Source organism: Struthio camelus, chromosome 30 (genome assembly GCF_040807025.1).
Source record: "Struthio camelus isolate bStrCam1 chromosome 30, bStrCam1.hap1, whole genome shotgun sequence".
In the NCBI taxonomy this organism is placed as follows: Eukaryota; Metazoa; Chordata; class Aves; order Struthioniformes; family Struthionidae; genus Struthio; species Struthio camelus.
The window spans coordinates 681,576-699,933 of NC_090971.1; the positions used below are offsets into that span (position 1 = coordinate 681,576).

At 70.3% G+C, this 18,358-nt stretch overlaps 4 protein-coding genes across 8 annotated transcripts; 1 reads left to right on the top strand and 3 right to left on the bottom strand.

The window, feature by feature from the left end:
* Positions 1 to 42: 42 nt before the first annotated feature.
* USP21 (ubiquitin specific peptidase 21) lies at positions 43 to 9,497 on the bottom strand. Of its 2 annotated transcripts, XM_068922561.1 has the most exons (14): positions 9,427 to 9,497; positions 5,880 to 5,973; positions 4,997 to 5,792; positions 3,626 to 3,685; positions 2,975 to 3,098; positions 2,493 to 2,604; positions 2,062 to 2,199; positions 1,719 to 1,783; positions 1,481 to 1,584; positions 1,278 to 1,364; positions 1,084 to 1,162; positions 592 to 699; positions 327 to 441; positions 43 to 252 (listed from the first exon to the last, which is right to left on the bottom strand). In XM_068922561.1, exons 3-14 carry the CDS (start codon positions 5,765 to 5,767, stop codon positions 162 to 164), a joined length of 1,854 nt encoding a protein of 617 aa, XP_068778662.1. In that variant the 5' UTR covers positions 5,768 to 5,792; positions 5,880 to 5,973; positions 9,427 to 9,497; the 3' UTR covers positions 43 to 161. The 2 variants fall into 2 exon arrangements, with proteins under 2 accessions (XP_068778662.1, XP_068778663.1); XM_068922562.1 differs by lacking the exon at positions 9,427 to 9,497 and having other exon boundaries at positions 5,880 to 6,020.
* A 452-nt stretch (positions 9,498 to 9,949) lies between these two features.
* UFC1 (ubiquitin-fold modifier conjugating enzyme 1) lies at positions 9,950 to 11,895 on the bottom strand. Its single transcript, XM_068922563.1, has 6 exons — positions 11,704 to 11,895; positions 11,219 to 11,286; positions 10,843 to 10,906; positions 10,524 to 10,600; positions 10,220 to 10,310; positions 9,950 to 10,140 (listed from the first exon to the last, which is right to left on the bottom strand). Exons 1-6 carry the CDS (start codon positions 11,824 to 11,826, stop codon positions 10,069 to 10,071), a joined length of 495 nt encoding a protein of 164 aa, XP_068778664.1. The 5' UTR covers positions 11,827 to 11,895; the 3' UTR covers positions 9,950 to 10,068.
* A 572-nt stretch (positions 11,896 to 12,467) lies between these two features.
* Positions 12,468 to 14,372, bottom strand: LOC138062964 (apolipoprotein A-II-like). Its single transcript, XM_068922564.1, has 3 exons — positions 14,219 to 14,372; positions 12,718 to 12,998; positions 12,468 to 12,638 (listed from the first exon to the last, which is right to left on the bottom strand). The coding sequence occupies exons 2-3, from the start codon at positions 12,972 to 12,974 to the stop codon at positions 12,518 to 12,520; spliced, it is 378 nt and encodes a 125-aa protein (XP_068778665.1). The 5' UTR covers positions 12,975 to 12,998; positions 14,219 to 14,372; the 3' UTR covers positions 12,468 to 12,517.
* Positions 14,373 to 14,867: 495 nt separating this feature from the next.
* On the top strand, positions 14,868 to 18,249 carry TOMM40L (translocase of outer mitochondrial membrane 40 like). 4 transcript variants are annotated; one of them, XM_068922572.1, is made up of 9 exons: positions 14,868 to 15,012; positions 15,899 to 15,966; positions 16,050 to 16,142; positions 16,612 to 16,713; positions 16,948 to 17,053; positions 17,173 to 17,295; positions 17,491 to 17,567; positions 17,641 to 17,743; positions 17,819 to 18,249. In XM_068922572.1, exons 2-9 carry the CDS (start codon positions 15,916 to 15,918, stop codon positions 17,956 to 17,958), a joined length of 795 nt encoding a protein of 264 aa, XP_068778673.1. In that variant the 5' UTR covers positions 14,868 to 15,012; positions 15,899 to 15,915; the 3' UTR covers positions 17,959 to 18,249. The 4 variants fall into 4 exon arrangements, with proteins under 4 accessions (XP_068778673.1, XP_068778674.1, XP_068778671.1 ...); XM_068922573.1 differs by lacking the exon at positions 14,868 to 15,012 and adding an exon at positions 15,521 to 15,674 and having other exon boundaries at positions 16,903 to 17,053; XM_068922570.1 differs by lacking the exon at positions 14,868 to 15,012 and adding an exon at positions 15,527 to 15,674.
* Positions 18,250 to 18,358: the final 109 nt, after the last annotated feature.

Here is an 18,358-nt window from a genome sequence, read left to right on the forward strand (position 1 = left end):
CCCGCGCCAGGGAGCCGGCAGCAGGCCTGGCCGCGGCGGGGGGCTGCGCCTGGCACGGGGGGCCCGGCCCCTGCCCCGCGCCGGCTGCGCCCCCCACGGCCCCGGCCGCTGCCTCCCCGGCTGAGGTAAGAGGGTTGTGGCAAGACACCAGCTCCGCCGCTTCACTGCTTCTTCCAGTGGGGATCGTCGAGCTCATAGAAGAGGACGTAGCCCTCGCTGGACGGCACCTGGTTCTCGCTGATGGGCGACACGCTGCAGGGACGGCGGGCGTCAGCCGCTCGGTGCCGCAGCACCGGGCCGCCGAGCCCCCGCGAGCTGGCACCTACCGGGAATCGTTGTAGACCCGCCAGCCAGCCTGGTCCCTGCAGAAGGCGGTGTAGTGCCCGTAGTGCACACTGCCCGAGTGGTTGCACAGCGCGTACAGGCTGTACACAGGGCTGCCTGTGTGGGAGGGAGGCAGAGCTCAGCGCCGCGTGGCCACCCCTCACCCAGCACCTTCCCAAACCCCGGGAGCGCCAGTGAGGGAGCCCGGCCTCATCCACGCCCTGTTCCCGCTCTGTGCGGGCCCTGGCAGTCCTGGCACTGCCTTACCTGCCTTCTCGCTAGCGAATTCCCTCAGGTTGAGCTGCTGCAGGGGGAAGTCCACGAAAACGGAGCATTTCTTGATGGAATAGCGGGTGGTGGAGAACCTGTTCAGGTCTGGGCGGCCCGAGGTTAAGGGAAGCGCTGGACCGGGAAGGGCTGGAGTAGAGCCCAGAGTGGCAGGACAGCGTGGGGCCAGGCTCTCCGTGTCACTGTGGAGCCATGTGCCACCTCCCCATGGAGGGACAGGCAAGGGCAGTGTCACCCTGGCTCCTGGTAGCCTGTGACTCAGGGACCGTGCCAGGCCGCGGTGATGATGTGCTCTCCCTGCCTCCACTCTCCAAATGCGTCCCCTGCCCATTGGCCTGGTGGCACCGGGGGAATGGAGCTCCTGAGCCCCAGCAGCGATGCTCTGGGGGGTCCCACATGGGTCGAGAGCCCACGGGCAGAGCCTGGTGCAAACAGGCGCCTCCCACCCCCCGGCCCTGCCAGCAAGGATACGAAGCACCAGGATGCGGGGGAAGCGCTGGATGGTGAGTTTTTTCGTGCTCCGAGTCCTCTGCCGGCACTTGTCGCAGACCTGCTCGAGACAGCGTGCTGGTGAGAGCGGCCGAGGCAGCACGAGCAGCCCCATGGCCAGCCCCGGCCCTGCCCTCGCAGCCTGCCCTGCCCAGGCCCAAGCATTGGCCTCTTACCGGGGCATTTTCCGAGTCCAGCTCCTCCTCCTTGGTGAAAAGGCTGAAGCAGTCGTGGAGAGAGACCTTCCCGCCAGCAAAGCCTTTCTGCAGAGGGGACAGGGACAGGGCTCAGCCACAGATGCGCGCAAGGAGCACGGGGACAGTGCGGTGGCCAGGGAAGGCACGGGGGAAGGCCACCCTGCTCTCTCCTCCATCCCTACCTTTGGGATGGGCAGGGAGAGATCACAAAACACTTCAAAGGTGGTGGAGCGGTAGCCACAGGCCTGACACTTGAGGCAGCTCTTCAGCTGTCCCACGAAAAGATCTGGGAGGAGAAAGGCAGGCGTGAGGCCAGGCAGAGCAGTGCCACCTGGGAGGGCACCCAGAGGGGCCCACCGGCTGCCTTTGGGTGCCAGACTTGCATCACCCTTTCCCAGGCCAGCACAGAGCCTTGCTCACCCACGATTTTGCTGTCCTCCCTCTCCAGGTATCGCTTCCACATCTGGTTGGCGCGTTCGTCATCGCTACAGGGAAAGGCAAAGGGTTCGTCTGGGCGACACAGGAAATGGGGCCAGGCAGGAGCTTGGAGAGCAGGTAGCTCTACCCTGGCTCGGCCGGGTGCAAGCCCAAGGCAGGGGATGGCTGGGGATCCATCCATCGAGCCCCTAAACAGGCTCCAGGGACGGGCTGCTGCGGATCCCTCCCACAACAGCTCCCACATGCCCTTGGCAGCATCCCTCTCTGTCCCTGGCCTCCCTGCCATGGTGTGGAGCGTGGACCTGCTGGGGACACGCCTCCTCACCTCAGCAGCTCCGAGTCCTCCAGCACAGAGGGCCGCTTGGTATCTGCGAGGATGCTGGGTGTCTTGCGGCCCTTCCGGTTGATCTCCACGTGCAGCCGGTCCATGAAGAACTTGAGGAACTCCTGCGCATCCTGCTGGCTGCAGATGGCACGTGCCCATCAGCACCCGTGGGTGCCCTCATCCTCCACCAGCACCAGGGTTCACCCCACACCCTGAACACGGCCATCCCCAGCCAAGCATATGCCCCACAATGGCATGAGCCCTCCTGGAGGGCACAGAGCTTGATGTCCATCTCCTTATGGCTCTGCTAGGCCCTGGTGTCCCCTCCCAGCATTCACCACACCGCTATGCCCAGGGAGGAGGGATGAATGTCCCAGGTGATGCATCCCTCTCCCCAGAACAGCCAGGACAGCAGCAGGGTCAGACCTTACCTGTAGCCTGTGAAGGATGGGACGTATTTCTGAAAGATGGCCTTGAAGCGCCCAGGGTTCACAGGCTCTGTGGAGTCCGGGTGCCACAGGGCAGTGATGACGTCCGCGAAGGCTGTGGGGAGAGGGGCCGAGCTCAGGCATTAGCACGGTTTCACCCCTTTGCTGGGGTCGGTCTCATCTGGCCCCCATCCCGAGAGGGAAGCAGGAGATGTAGGGCATGAAGCTGGGCACCCTCCTCGCAGCAGGGACAAGGCCCTCCTGCTGTGGTCACCCAGGGCAGGTGGGAAGGGCTCCTGGCTGGGCTCGACATGGTGCTGCTCGAGGCTAGTGAGCTCTGGGTTTATGTAAGAGCGGGCCCAGGAGGCCGGGCACGGCAGGGCATTTATATAACAGGTCACGGGGGAGGATTAGCTCCCGCCAGGACTAGAAAGAGGCCTCCTGGCTGCAGGGCACCCGGCTGGGTGCAGCACCTGGCTCCCTACCTTCGGTGAGCTCCTGCTGGGCCCGGGGGACACCAGGCTGCTCCTGGTGAAACTCCTTGCGCAGGCAGTAGTCTCGCAACGGCTTGGTGCTGCTCAAGCACTGCAGCACGGCGTTCATGAAGCACTGCGGAGAGAGCACCAAGGGCACACTCGCACCACCCACGGCCTTCCCGGGCAGCTGGTGTGGCTGCAACAAGCCACCAGGTCTCAGTGTCCCCCTTTGGCCCTGTCCCCTTGCACCCACGGCCGCCACACGCAGGTCTCCCCAAGGCCCTAGGGCTCACGCTGTCCTGCAGAGGCCCTGCAGACGGAAGGGTTAAGCCCGGCAGACATGGCAGCCCCATAGGGTGCTGCAGAGGGGAGGGAAGCGCTTGGTTACGACCACTCCGGGCCCAAGACCAGGGAGAGCTCCCAGGCTTGCGGGAACCACGTGAGCACCTACCTTAACTGGGAACCCCAGGGGACTTATATAAGAACTAGGAAGGGAGCAGCTGTGCTGCACAGGATGGGGCTGAGCACCCACCCTGTTCCCATTTACTCTTGCTGGCACAGAGGGGACGCGAGAGCCCGTCACTTGCTGTGGACACGGGGACGCCAGCGCAGGGACACAGGATGTGGGGGATGTGAGGTGAGGGGGCCATGGGCACTTACCGTGTTGCCCAGGTTCCTGAGTCCGATGTGGCCAGAGCCCAGAAGGAGGGTGTGATGGGTCTGTGAGAACACAGAGGGACAGAAGTGAGCACAACGTATTGGTCACCCCGAGGGCTCCCAGAGGGCACAGCACCATGCCAGCCCATCCGTCCCAGCACACAAGAGCCAGACCTACCGCCTCCATGGGCAATCCGCCCCAGCCAACCCTCCTGCTTCCTACACATGGGCGGACAGACGGATAGACTCGCTCCTTGCCCCTCATCACCTCAAAGCCAACACCTTCCCGGCTGCACAGTGATCCCTCCCCACCACGACGTGCCAGGCCACCTCATCCAGCCACGACCCGCTGCTGCCAAGGCCGGGTGCCAGGCAAGCCCTGGCGGGCATGCAGGTGGAGGAGCGCAGCTTTACCTCGCTGGTCATGAGCAGCAGCCCCATGACCGCCGTGTGCACCACCGACTCAGAGATATCAGCCCCTTTGCCTTGCAGCTCCCGCTTTGTAGCCAGGGTCCGGTGCAGCTTCCGCGGCAGCTCCACTAGTGTGGCTCCCTGCAGCCCCGGCATGGCTCCAGCACGGCTCCGGCGTGCGGAGGAGCGGGGCAGCCCGAGCACCGGGATGGGACTGCCGCACTGGGACCACTGGGGCCCTCCCTCTGCCTCTCTAAGCCACAGCTCATTAGCTGATCCGATTTCCCCTGGCTATTCTGGGCCTTGCTCAAGGCTCATCTCAGTAGGATTAATTAGAGGGAGAGCCACCTCGGGGACAGCGGGTGCTTGGAGAATGGCGGAGCAAAGGAAAATACAACCGCCCATGCCCTGCGCCATGCTCACGAGCGAGGGCGGTCCTGGGAGAGCTGCTGCAAAGGGACAGGCCACCGCTCAGCCCTGCACAGCCAGCACCACACAGGGCCACCCCTTAGCAGGACTCATGGAGCGGCCACCTCTGCTCCGGCTGGCAGATCTGCTCCATGGGGACAGGGCCAGCTGACCGTCCCACCCCGCGGCAGGCCCAGCCCCAGGATTTCAGGGCACCTAATCCTCATGTGGCCCAGGGCGAGCAGAGGACAGGGCCCAGCTGCCCCGGGGGGCAAAGGACAGTTGAAGAAACGCTCCCACGGGTGCCCAGCTTCGTGTCACCATGCTGGGGTGGCATCTCTCAGGACTCCCGGAGCTGAGGGGTGTCAACCCTTTCGAGATGGGGGGTGTCACAAAGAAGAAGGGCTTGGGGAGAGGCAACAAGACACCTCTGCCTTGCCCCAGTGCCATGCGGCAAGAGATGGGAATGAAGCCACTATCCCATGCCCCAAAAACAGGTGAAACGAGGCCAGAGCACACCCCACCACGTCCAGGATATATCCTGAAGGCTCTTACAGCTGATGCTTTCTCCTCAGGCCTGCCGGGTGCTGGGGCTCTGCTCAGGGGTGGGCTGCTGGGTGCTGAGACGTCCTGGGTGTGGGTGTACTGGGGGTCAGGGGCATGAGTCCTCGGGCAACCCTCAGGCCGGACAGAGAGCAGCGGGGCCACAGGCTTCCCGTCCAGCCCTGGAGCCACGTTGACCCTTCGGAGCGAGGAGCTTCTCTTGAGAGCGAGTGAGCCCACGCTTAGCTGGTGGCTGCAGTCCCTCAGCACCAGGCGGCTCAGCACTGCTGTCACGTCCTCGGCCCGGCCGCCACTCTGGCTCAGGTCCCCGATGCTGATGGATTTGGAGCGGGCCAGGTTGCTCCTGCGGCGCTCTGCCTCGCGCCCCACCAGTGACGCCCCCGAGGGCAGGGAGAAGGAGGCGCTGCCGCACATGGCGCCCACCTGCGGAGAGCTGGGCACCCGCACCGCGTGGTCCGCCTTCACGGGCCCTCGGCGGGATGCCGAGCTGCGGAGCACCTCACCGCGTTTCGAGGCCCGGCCCCGCTCGAGCTCCAGCTTCTTCCCCCGGTCATCGAGCGGGCCGGGCCGAGGTGGCAGGAGGCGAAGCTTGGGGGCTGGAGAGAGCCCGTTGGAGATGGTGGAGGAGGCCAAGGCAGCGGCATGGCGCTCCTGGCTCAAGGCTCGGTGTCCGTTGGGCAGCTTGGAGGCAGCCTTGGGCTGGGATGTGACGACCGCTTGGTCTCTGGCCCGGCTGACACGGTGCTCAGAGGCTTGAGGCATCGTGGAGACAATGGAGCGGAGAACCCTGGCAAGAAACATGCCACAGCTAGAGCCAGTGGCGCAGAGATGGATAGGAAGAACCAGCACTGGAGGTTCCAGGGTAGACACCTACCTCTCTCACGCCGCGAGCGTCTCTTCCCCGCCAGCTCCTGGCTCACACCCCTCCGAGGCAACCGATGGGCCGGAGAGTCCTGTCAGCAAGGGCCCTGTGGCACAACAAGAAGTGGTCCAGGTGCGGGTTCCTCCCAAACCACTGGCAGCCAGGAAGGGACGAGGGGACAGCATGGCCTCGGGGACACCCTAGGACATGAGCTCGACTGTGTCTCTGAGCCCCAGCATTTGGCCTGGAAGGGCCCGGGAGAAGGAGTACAGAGGGAATCCCCCATCCCCTCATCCAACAGCCCTCGGGTGCCACCAGGCACGCAGAGGCTGATGCGGGCTGCCATCTACCCTGGCGCCGAGTGGAGGTGACAGCTCTGCCGTGAGCTTCCCGAGCCGTCAAGGTGAGTCACAGAGCCATTCGGCATAGCCCGCAGGTAGGTTCCTCCCACCCGCCCGTTCGGGGCTCTACCGATATGGAGCTCGGAGCCAGCAGGCAAAGTGGCACGGCCATCTCCCCAGCACCGCTCGGCGAGGGGCTCCGAGGTGCCACCACCTGCCAATGGCAAAGACCTCCAGAACCCACCCGCTGCTCAGCCTGGCCCTGTCCCTCACCCTGCGTCCTGCCTGGGACATGTCCCTTACCCAGCCTGGCTCTGTCACACACCCACGTCCCACACCAGATACGACCCCTGCCGTGCCTGGCCTTGTCCCCCAGCCTGTGTCCCAGCCAGGACCCATCCCTGGCCCTGCATGCCTCTGTTACCTCTGCCATGTCCCATCCAGGACACGTCCCTCTGCCCGGCCTGGCCCTCTCCCACACCCCATGTCCCACCTGGGACACGTCCCCCCCCCGGCCTGGCCCTGCCCCACACCCCATGTCCCACCTGGGACACGTCCCCCCTGCCCGGCCTGGCCCTCTCCCACACCCCCTGTCCCACCTGGGACACGTCCCCTGCCCGGCCTCACCCTGTCTCACACCCCCTGTCCCACCTGGGACACGTCCCCCCCCCGCCCGGCCTGGCCCTGTCCCGCACCCCCTGTCCCACCCGGGACACGTCCCCCCCGCCCGGCCTGGCCCTCTCCCACACCCCCTGTCCCACCTGGGACACGTCCCCCCCGCCCGGCCTGGCCCTCTCCCACACCCCGTATCCCACCTGGGACACGTCCCCCCCGCCCGGCCTGGCCCTCTCCCACACCCCGTATCCCACCTGGGACACGTCCCCTGCCCGGCCTGGCCCTCTCCCACACCCCCTGTCCCACCCGGGACAGGTCCCCTGCCTGGCCTCACCCTGTCCCACACCCCGTGTCCCACCTGGGACACGTCCCCTGCCTGGCCTGGCCCTGTCCCCACCCCGTATCCCACCTGGGACACGTCCCCCCCCCGGCCTGGCCCTGCCCCACACCCCATGTCCCACCTGGGACACGTCCCCCCTGCCCGGCCTGGCCCTCTCCCACACCCCCTGTCCCACCTGGGACACGTCCCCTGCCCGGCCTCACCCTGTCTCACACCCCCTGTCCCACCTGGGACACGTCCCCCCTCCGCCCGGCCTGGCCCTGTCCCGCACCCCCTGTCCCACCTGGGACACGTCCCCCCTCCCCCGGCCTGGCCCTCTCCCACACCCCCTGTCCCTCCTGGGACACGTCCCCCACCTGGCCTGGCCCTGTCCCACACCCCATGTCCCACCTGGGACACGTCCCCTGCCCGGCCTGGCCCTCTCCCACACCCCCTGTCCCACACCCCCTGTCCCACCTGGGACACATCCCCCCGCCGACCTGGCCCTGTCCCACACCCCCTGTCCCACCTGGGTCACGTCCCCCTGCCGGCCTCGCCCTGTCCCCACCCCCTGTCCCACCTGGGACACATCCCCCGCCTGGCCTCGCCCTGTCCCCACACCGTGTCCCACCTGGAACACGTCCCCCCCCCCGGCCTGGCCCTGTCCCACACCCCCTGTCCCCACCTGGGACACGTTCCCCACCCCCTGTCCCCACCTGGGTCACATCCCCCCGCCGGCCTGGCCCCAGCCCCCCGGGACACGTCCCCCTGGCGTGGCCCTGTCCCACACCCCGTATCCCACCTGGGACACGTCCCCCCAGCCTCGCCCTGTCCCCCACCCCGTGTCCCACCTGGGTCACGTCCCCCCGCCGGCCTCGCCCTGTCCCACACCCCCTGTCCCACCTGGGTCACGTCCCCCCCCGGCCTGGCCCTGTCCCACACCCCCTGTCCCTCCTGGGACACGTCCCCCCTCCCCCGGCCTGGCCCTCTCCCACACCCCGTATCCCACCTGGGACACGTCCCCTGCCTGGCCTGGCCCTCTCCCACACCCCCTGTCCCACCTGGGACACATCCCCCCGCCGACCTGGCCCTGTCCCACACCCCCTGTCCCACCTGGGTCACGTCCCCCTGCCGGCCTCGCCCTGTCCCCACCCCCTGTCCCACCTGGGACACATCCCCCGCCTGGCCTCGCCCTGTCCCCACACCGTGTCCCACCTGGAACACGTCCCCCCCCCCGGCCTGGCCCTGTCCCACACCCCCTGTCCCCACCTGGGACACGTTCCCCACCCCCTGTCCCCACCTGGGTCACATCCCCCCGCCGGCCTGGCCCCAGCCCCCCGGGACACGTCCCCCTGGCGTGGCCCTGTCCCACACCCCGTATCCCACCTGGGACACGTCCCCCCAGCCTCGCCCTGTCCCCCACCCCGTGTCCCACCTGGGTCACGTCCCCCCGCCGGCCTCGCCCTGTCCCACACCCCCTGTCCCACCTGGGTCACGTCCCCCCCCGGCCTGGCCCTGTCCCACACCCCCTGTCCCTCCTGGGACACGTCCCCCCTCCCCCGGCCTGGCCCTCTCCCACACCCCGTATCCCACCTGGGACACGTCCCCTGCCTGGCCTGGCCCTCTCCCACACCCCCTGTCCCTCCTGGGACACGTCCCCCACCTGGCCTGGCCCTGTTCCACACCCCATGTCCCACCTGGGACACGTCCCCTGCCCGGCCTGGCCCTCTCCCACACCCCATGTCCCACACCCCCTGTCCCACCTGGGACACGTCCCCCCGCCGGCCTGGCCCTGTCCCCACCCCATGTCCCACCTGGGACACGTCCCCTGCCCGGCCTGGCCCTCTCCCACACCCCATGTCCCACACCCCCTGTCCCACCTGGGACACGTCCCCCCGCCGGCCTGGCCCTGTCCCCACCCCCTGTCCCACCTGGGACACATCCCCCGCCTGGCCTCGCCCTGTCCCCACACCGTGTCCCACCTGGAACACGTCCCCCCCCCCGGCCTGGCCCTGTCCCACACCCCCTGTCCCCACCTGGGACACGTCCCCCACCCCCTGTCCCCACCTGGGTCACGTCCCCCCGCCGGCCTGGCCTCAGCCCCCCGGGACACGTCCCCCCGGCCGGGCCCTGTCCCCCCCCCCGTCCCACCGGCGCTGGCCCCTGCCCGGGGGGGATCAGCCCCCGGGGCCTTCCGCCATCGCCCCCTCCCCCCCATCGCCCTCCCCCCGCTCCCCCACGCCCCCGCGGGGGTCGCGGCCCCCCGCCCCCCGCCCGGCCCTACCTCCTGCAGGACGCCATGGCAACAACTCCCGCAGCACCCGCCGCCATCTTTGAGCCTCCCTCCCGCTGCCCGGCCCCCGGCGGCTTCACGCGCCGCCCTGCGCATGCGCCGCCGGCCCCGCTCCGCCCCACCGCTGACGCCTCTGCGTCGCTATGGAGACGGAGCGGCGTCCCTTTCTCGGCGCCCTTAAAGGGACAGCGTCCCCTCGGGGCAGCGTTATTGCAGGGTCGCGCCGGGCGGCTGCGGCTGGGGGGCCCCGAGCCCCACTGCAGCCCCACGCCGGGAGGGAGCAGCGCACCGAGGGCTAACGGCGGACTCGATGCCCTGGTGAGGGCGAGCAGCGGAGCCAGGCAGGGGGAACGGGGCCTAGAAACGCCTCACGGATGCCCCGAAACTGCTCCCCGCAGGGTCGGCCGCCGGCGAGGGGCCGCACTCGCGCCCCACAGCCCTCGGCCGCCCGGGGTTGGCGGGAGCCCCGGCACGACGGCCGCGCGGCCCCAGAGAGCAGCCGACGACGGCAGGGTGCGCTGCGGCAGCGTTTATTGGGGAAGAGGAGAAAGGGAGCAGGGACGGAGGGATCCGGGAGTCGCCCTCAGGGAGGGCCCGGCTCCCGCCGCCGCCTCGGGCCGGGCTCTGCTCCGGTCACTTCTCCTTGTGCTGGACCAGGCCCTTGGCGATGAGGTCAGGGATCTCCACGGCCAGCCAGGGCCCGAGCTGCGGGACGGGAGCAGACGCCGTGAGCGGCCCCACGGCGACACCCCCGCGCGCTGCCCCGGCTCTCGCCCACACTCACCCCCAGCGCCATGAGATGGGCCAAGCCGAATTTGGGCACGTTCCGGGCCCACAGAGGCCGGAAGTGCTCAGTGAGGCAGATCTTCCCTCCTCTGCGGGGAGACAGACCTGTGAGCTCCCCTTCGTGGGGAGCCAGAGACCTCCCCAAACGCCAGCAAGAGCCTGGCGCTGGCCCCGTTTTGGGGTGGTGGAAGCACCCCCCGGCCGGTGAAGTGCAGCCCGTGGCACGGTCACGGCCGGGGACGGTGCCCCACGCGCCCCGGCCACCCTCGCTGGCAGCCCCCACGTCCGCCCAGCCGCCCGACCTGTACATCTTGGCCGTCTTCCCGTCCAGCTCCGGAATGGCGATTTCGGGGGCAGTGCCCGGGTACGTCACGGGAATCTGTCAACGGGGACACAGTGAGCAGCGCTGTGGGGATCAGCACCCACGGGACACCCTAAAGCCGTCCCTGCACCCGTGCCTGGAGGTAGCAGAGCTTTAGCCATCCCCTCCCCTCTGCCCCACGATGCCGGGCGCAGGCGGGTTTGGCTGCCGCGGACGTGGCTGGAGGAGCCCCGGGGTGCGGCGGGGAGCAGGGCAGAGCCCCGGGGGTCCTGACACGTCACCCACTCCGAGACACTCACGTCAAACTCGATGGCGAACTCGTACTTGAGCAGGTCATGGATGTACCAGCATTTCCCGAACCACCTGCAAGAGAGAGGGGGTCGGGGTGGCCACCCCCGGCCGCGGGGCCGGGACACCTGGGTCCCATCCCGCCTCTGCCAGGGACGCACGGAGCAGCCCTGCGCCACGGGCAGCCCACGGCTGGCGGGGAGCCAACGTCCTGGTGCTTCGCTCCCAGCACCAGGGGAAGAGGCAGGTGCAGGAGGGTTTTAGCCAGGCCGAACGGCGCCGAGCGCCGCGGGGCAGGTGGGCTCAAGGATCCCCCCAGCCATGCTGCCGGCTCCGGCCCGGGGCCCCGGCAGCCCGCGGGGCCGCGCGCCCGTGCCGCTCACCCACCGCGTGCCCTCCGTGTTGGACTCCAGGCGGAACCAGTCGTTGTCGGCGTTCTTGTTGTTCTCCACGTACTGGGGAGGCGGCGGGCGGTGAGCGGGAACGGGGTGACCCCGGCCCGCCTCAGCCCGACGCTCGGCCCAGCCGGAGACCCCGTCCTGCGGGGCAGCCCCACAACGGGGCTGGCGGAACCGGGGGGACCCGGCGACCGGGGGAGATGGGGCAGCTGGGAGGGGGCAACTGGGAGGAACCAGAGCAACTGGGGGAGGCTAGAGCTGGTGGGAGCGGGAACTGGGGGGGTGCCAGGGCCTCCCTGCTGGGGCGCCCCGGGGTGACGCTGGGACGCAGGGCAACCCGGGGCGCCGCTGTGGGGAGGAGGCCCCGGGCGGCCCCGGGGGCGCTGCGGGCGGCGCGGCGCGCCTCGGCCGGACCCTCCTCGGCCACCGTCGCGGCGGGGCCCCGGCAGCCCGGGCGGCGCCGGCGGGGCCTACCTTGATGAGCGCCTGGTACTCCTCCTTCAGCCGCTGCACCCACAGCTCCCGCTCCCGCGGGCCCGCCGCCGTCCGCAGCAGCGGCAGCGCCGCCACCACCTTCCGCGTCGCCTCGTCCGCCATCTTTGCCGCGGGCGGGGCAGCCCGGAAAGGGCTTCGCGGGGCTCGGTTTGCAGCGGCGCGCCGCCATCTTTGCTAGGGGCAAAAGGCCGCTGACCAGAGGGGACGCTCTGGAAGAAACTAGGCCTGAGGCCGCCATCTTTCTTAGGGGCAGGAGGACCGCGACCAGCAGTGACGTTGCGGGGTGGGGCTGGTCCCAGCGCCGCCATCTTTACTACAGGCGGGGGGGGGGGGGGGGGGCGGACGAACCGCGACGCTAGGGGGCGGTGTGCGCATCACCGCCATCTTTACTACGGGCACCGGGGGGGGGGACTCTTAACAGACCGCGACGCGGAGGGCGGTGTTCCGAGTGCCGCCATCTTTAGTGTTGGCTGTGCTGAGTCCATCGGGTCTCAGCGGTGCCCATAACGTCGTTCCCACGGGTGGGGTCCCTAGGGCCAGCCCAGCCCGGGGCCGGTTCCTCCCTACTGCCCCGACTCTGGGCCCTGCTCACCCCACATGGCTCCAGCAGCGCCCTGTCCCCCTTCCCCCATGCCACCTCCGCCCCCGTGCTGGTGCGGCAGGGAAGGGGCGCGCGCGGCGGCGGCGGCGACGACGGCTCCCCGCAGCCCCCTCCAGGCCCGGCAGCACGAGCGACACCGCGGGCGGCTCAAGGGCTTTATTGGGGCGCGGGGCGGGCGGGTGGGCAGCCCGCTCAGGACGGCTGCACCACCCGCTTGCCGGTGTCCAGCAGCTGGGAGAAGAAGTTGAAGACGCGGCTGTGCAGCTCCTGGGCCAGGGGCGAAAACTGCTGCCTGGCGCGCTCCAGGTAGACCCTGGGCGAGAGCAGCGGGCGTCAGGGCGGGCGGCCGGCCGGGGCCCCGCCGCCCACCAGCCCCGGGCCGCCCCGCGCACTTGGCCTGCTGCTTCATGTCCTTGGCCTGGAGCTGGTCGGGCAGCTCCTGGGTGAAGTAGTCGGAGAGCGTCTCCAGGTGCAGGCCCAGCGCCTCGAAGGCCGATTCCATCTGTGCCTCCAGCTCCGTCTTGCTGAGGGCCGGGGCCGGGGCCGGGCTGGGGGGCTCAGCCTCCCGCCTCACCGCGGCGCCCTCCAGCCCCCAGGGGCCCAGCGCCAGGGCCAGCGCCAGGGCCAGCACCGCCGCCGGCACCTTCATCGCGCGCGGGGCTGCGGGCGGGCGCTGGGCGGCGGAGCTGGGCATCACGACCCGGCCCCTGGGGTGCTGTGGGGCCCGGGGGCACTGCGCCCCCAGGTCTGCCCCGACCTGCCCCACACCGCCCCCAGGTCTGCCCCCTCCTGCCCCACGGTGCCCCCAGGTCTGCCCCGACCTGCCCCACACCGCCCGCAGGTCTGCCCCCTCCTGCCCCACGGTGCCCCCAGGTCTGCCAGAACCTGCCCCACATTGCCCCCAGGTCTGCCCCCTCCTGCCCCACGGCGCCCCCAGGTCTGCCCCGACCTGCCCCACGGCGCCCCCAGGTCTGCCCCCTCCTGCCCCACGGTGCCCCCAGGTCTGCCCCGACCTGCCCCACACCGCCCCCAGGTCTGCCCCCTCCTGCCCCACGGTGCCCCCAGGTCTGCCGCAACCTGCCCCACAGTGCCCCCAGGTCTGCCGCAACCTGCCCCAAAGCGCCCCCAGGTCTGCCCCCTCCTGCCCCACGGCGCCCCCAGGTCTGCCGCAACCTGTCCCACATTGCCCCCAGGTCTGCCCCCTCCTGCCCCACATTGCCCCCAGGTCTGCCCCAACCTGCCCCACACGGCCCCCAGGTCTGCCCCCTCCTGCCCCACAGCATCCCCCAGGTCTGCCGCAACCTGCCCCACATTGCCTCCAGCTCTGCCCCAACCTGCCCCACCGTGCCCCCAGGTCTGCCCCCTCCCACCCCACGGCACCCCCAGGTCTGCCCCAACCTGTCCCACATGGCCCCCAGGTCTGCCCCCTCCTGCCCCACACCGCCCCCCAGTCTCCCCCCTCCTGCCCCACAGCATCCCGCATGTCTGCCGCCTCCTGCCCACAGCACCCCCAGGTCTTCCTCAACCTGCCCCACAGCATCCCCCATGTCTGTCCCCTCCCGCCCCACAGCGCCCCCAGGTCTGCCGCAACCTGCCCCACAGCACCCCCATGTCTGTCCCTTCCCCCCCCACAGCACCCCCACGTCTGTCCCCTCCTGCCCCACGGCACCGCCATCGCCATGCTGCCCCAGCCCTGCCCCAAGGCCCTGCTGTCCCCCTCCTGCCCCATCCCAGCCCCAGCCCTGCCCCACAGCCCCCATGTCCCCATCCTGCTCCTTCCCTGTCCCATTACTGCCCCGCAGCCCCGTGTCCCCTCCTGCTCCATCTTGCCCTGGCCCTGCCCCATCCTGCCCCATGGCTGCCCCAGGGCCTGGGCGCCAGCTGCCCCCTCACCTGGGCAGGGCTCTGTGGGCTGCGGGGCCCTCGGGTGCTGCCCCGGGGGCCGCGGGCGTTTATATCCCCCACGCCGCTCCCGCCCCCGAGGCAAACGTGCCGGCCAGCCGCGGGCCCCCCACTCCCAGGTAAACACCGTGGGGCTAAGGGTCGCTGCTGGGGATGGGGCCCCGCCGTGGGGCGGCCCCGCACCGGGGCGGGGGGGTGCGGGTGCGGTGACGCTTGCCCGAAGCCAGCAGATAAACAGGGCTGTTAACGGGGGGGGGACGGGGACACGGACAATTAGCCACCACGGTGGCCCCTTGCTGGGGGGGGACCCCGGGGCCACGGCACCCGTGGGACCGGCCTCCGCGTCCGGGACCCCTCGGTGTGGGGTGGCTCGGCGAGTGGCGCCTTGGCACCCTGGGCACGCTGTAGCCCTGCAGCACGTTGTAGCCTCACGGCACGTTGTTGCCCCCAGCCCGTCGTTGCCCTGCAGCCCGTGGTCGCCCCCCGGCACGCGGGCCCCCGGCAGCACCCCCCGCCTGCCCCACAGCGGGGGTCCCCGGCGCAGGGGCCGGGGCTGCCCCTCGCCACGGGACCAAGGTCGGCGCCCGCCTTATCGCTGACCCTCGGCCGCCAACGTGACAGCGTGAGTCAGTGGAGGGGGGGCAGGCGACGGCCGCCGCCCCGCGCGGCACCGGGGGCAAAGACCCGGCCCCCCCGGGCCCCCCGCACCCGCGGGGCCCCTTAGGAAAGCCTGGTGCCGGCAGCGCGGCCAGGGGACACGGGGGCACCCAGGGAGGAGGGAGGAGGTAGGCGACGGCCAGGGACGTGGTGAGGGGACATGGGACAGAGCCAGGGGACGGGGAAGGGACAAGGGGTTGGGAACGCAGGGAAGGGACATGGACCACGGCCAGGGGACACGGGGAGGGACGTGGGGCTGCGCAGAGGCTCGGCCCACGCAGGCCACCCGGGGCCAGGCAGGGAGGGAGCAGGGCCGGCTGCCAGGCCCGGGCCGGGCCGCGGGTCGGGGCCGCGGCGCTCGCGGAACGAAGGCGAGAGCGGCCAGGGCCCGGGGTGCCCACAGGCCCCGCCTCAGCCAATGGGCTTTGAGCGCTCCCCGCTCCAGCCAATGGGCGGCGAGCGCCGCCCGCTCCCAAGATGGCGGCGGCGCCCTCAGGGCGGGAGCGACCCCGAGAAGTCGCTTCCGGGTGCGGCGGCGGCGGCGCCCGCGCCCAAGATGGCGGCGCCCATCAAGATCAGGGGGAGCGAGCGGGGGTAGGGCCGCGCCGCCGGGGCCGCCGGGGCCGCCATGCCCGGCCGGGGGCCGCCGCTGGCCGCCGCCTGCTGAGCCGCCGCGCCGGGGCCGCGGCCATGGGCAACGCGCTGGGCCCCGCCGCTCGCCGGGCGCCGCGCCGGGGGGAGCCGCTCGGTAACCCCGGGAGCTTCGACGAGCTGCACCGGCAGTGCAAAGGTGGGCGGCGGGGCCCGTGGCGCCAACGGCGGGCAGCAGGGCCCCGGGCGGGCGGGGTGGCTGGGGAGGGGACGCGGTGGCCGGGGTGGCAGCAGCGGGGGGGCTGGGCCGGGGGCTCCTGGCCCCGAGGTGGCCCGGGGGGGGGGGGCAGCACCGGGGGGGTCTGGCGGGGGGGGCCTGGTGTCTGGATGGTGTCCCCGGCGCTGACCCCGCTCTCCCCGCAGAGGTTTTCCCCCAGCAGATGGAGGGGGTGAAGCTGATCGTCAACAAAGCGCTGAGCAGCCACTTCCAGGTCGGTGGCCCCCGCGGGGACAGGGCCCCTGGGAGGGGGGCGGTGCCGGCGCTGTGGCCCCCGCTGACCCGCTGTCCCCGCAGGTGACCCACACCGTCCACATGAGCACCCTCGGCCCTTCCAACTACCACTTCAACGCCACCTACGTGGGCGACCGGCAGCTCAGCCCCACCGAGGTGAGGAGGGGGTGGGGGGCACCGCGGCTCCCAGGCCCCGTCCTGGCCAAGAAGTTGGGGTTGGGGCCCTGGCTCCTGGGCTGGGGGGGTCGCCAGCCACGCGGGAGGAAGCTCAGGGCTTGGTGCTATTGGGGTTTTATCCCTCTTGTGCAGTATTCCTGACTGTGGAATCGCCTTGAGGACGTGGTTTGGGTGGCCTGGGGACACTGGGTGGCCTTGAGAGGGCTGCAAGGCTCTGAATGGGACGGGTTTGGGTGAGCTGGGGGTGCTACTAGGCTGGGGTGGGGGTTTATCCCCAGCCTCAGGGCAAGGGGATTGTGGTCCTTGGCTCAAGCAGGGGGGCTGCTGGCCCTACTGTGGGGTCCTGGCTGGGTGTCCCTGGCGTGGGGGGGGGCAGGGGTGCCCGCAGCAGGGCAGACGGGCTCCGCGTCCCCTCTGCTGCTGTGTCTCAGTGTGCCCCGTCCCCCAGGCCTTCCCCACGCTGGTCGGGGACATGGATAACTGCGGCAGCCTCAACGCCCAGGTGCTGCACCTCGTGGCAGAGCGGATCCGAACCAAAGCTGTCTTCCAGGTGGGGCCGGGGAGGAGGATCCCCGGGGTGGGGGGCCTGTGCTGGGTGTCAGGGTGTCCCCATCAGTCCAGCCTGCCTGGAGGTGATGCCGGTCAGTCGTGGTGAGCCCAGTGCCGAGAGGGACCTCCCAGCCCACCACGGGGCTGGCATCCCTGTCTGTCCCCCTCCGTGGGCACTGCCTGGCTCCAGGCCGAGCTGGAGCAGGACCCCGTTGCGGTGCCGATCCCCTTCCAGACCCATTTGTCCAAGTTCGTGACGTGGCAGTTCGACGGCGAGTACCGGGGGGATGACTGCACAGCCACCCTGACACTGGGCAACCCCGACCTCCTCAGTGAATCCGGTGAGTGGGGCGCCCTGGTCCCGGGCTCTGACTCAGCCTGGGTTCGCGGGCTGCAGCCTGGGCTGAGCCCTGCGGTGCAGAGTGTGTCCTGGATGCTGAGGGCTTCGCTTTCCCCGCAGTGATCATGGTGGCCCACTTCCTGCAGAGCGTGACCTCCCGCCTGGTGCTGGGTGGAGAGATGGTTTATCACCGGCGGCCCGGCGAGGAGGGAGCCATCGTCACACTGGCAGGGAAGTACACAGGTACTCGGGGAGACATAGGGGGAGCTGGGGCACCCCACACTTGAAGGAGCCGCGGGGAGAGCCCCATAGGGGTCTGGCATGGGACCGCTATCTCTGCCCTTAGCTGTATCCCGTCTCCTGAGCATGATGACCGCCTTGCTGTCACCAGGGATGTCCCAGCTCCCCCCCAACCCTTTGGGTTTCTCTTTTTTTCAGCTCTCAAGTGGGTGGCGACACTGAACATCGGGTATGGCGGCGCCCACGCCAGCTACTACCACAAAGCCAACGAGCAGGTGAGTGGGGCGCACGTGGCCGTCAGCTCACGTTGCTGCTGTGGGGCCTCATGCTTCTTTTTCCCCCCATCAGGTCCAGGTCGGGGTGGAGCTGGAGGCCAACACGCGGCTGCAGGACACCACCTTCGCCTTTGGCTACCAGCTCAACCTGCCGCAGGCCAACATGGTCTTCAGAGGTGAGCGAGGAGCTGGGCCAGGTGCTCCAGCACCCATGGGTGCCTTCAGTTGCTCATGCTTGTCCTCCCATACAGGGCTCCTGGACAGTAACTGGTGTGTGGGGGGGGTGCTGGAGAAGAAATTACCCCCCCTGCCCGTCACCCTGGCTCTGGGTGCCTTCCTCAACCACTGGAAGAACCGTTTCCACTGTGGCTTCAGTGTCATCGTGGGCTGAGAAGGCTGGCGGGGCCTAGGGGGTGCCCGGGCAGAGCGAGCGCCCGCGCGCGGGCTGGCAACTCCTGCCACCTTCCTGCTCAGGGAGCCTTGGCGCCGTGAGGGTGCGGGCCGGGGCCCCACTCTCGCCCCATGGGCCCACTGCCCGCGGGGGCAACTGACCCCAGCCCCAGGACTGACTGTGCTGCCGGGGCTGAGGGGGCTGTGGGCAGGGGGTGCTGGTCCCTTGCCACTGGGGGACACTGTGTGACAGCGTGTGACAACTTGTGAGCTATTAAAGCCTTGGGGCTGATGAGCGGCTGCTTTTTGTGGGGAACGGGTGGACTCACTGCCCAAGCCCTGGGGGCTCCCATCTTCTGCAGGCAGGGCCTCAGCCCCTGCTGCCCCGCACAGTCCCTGAC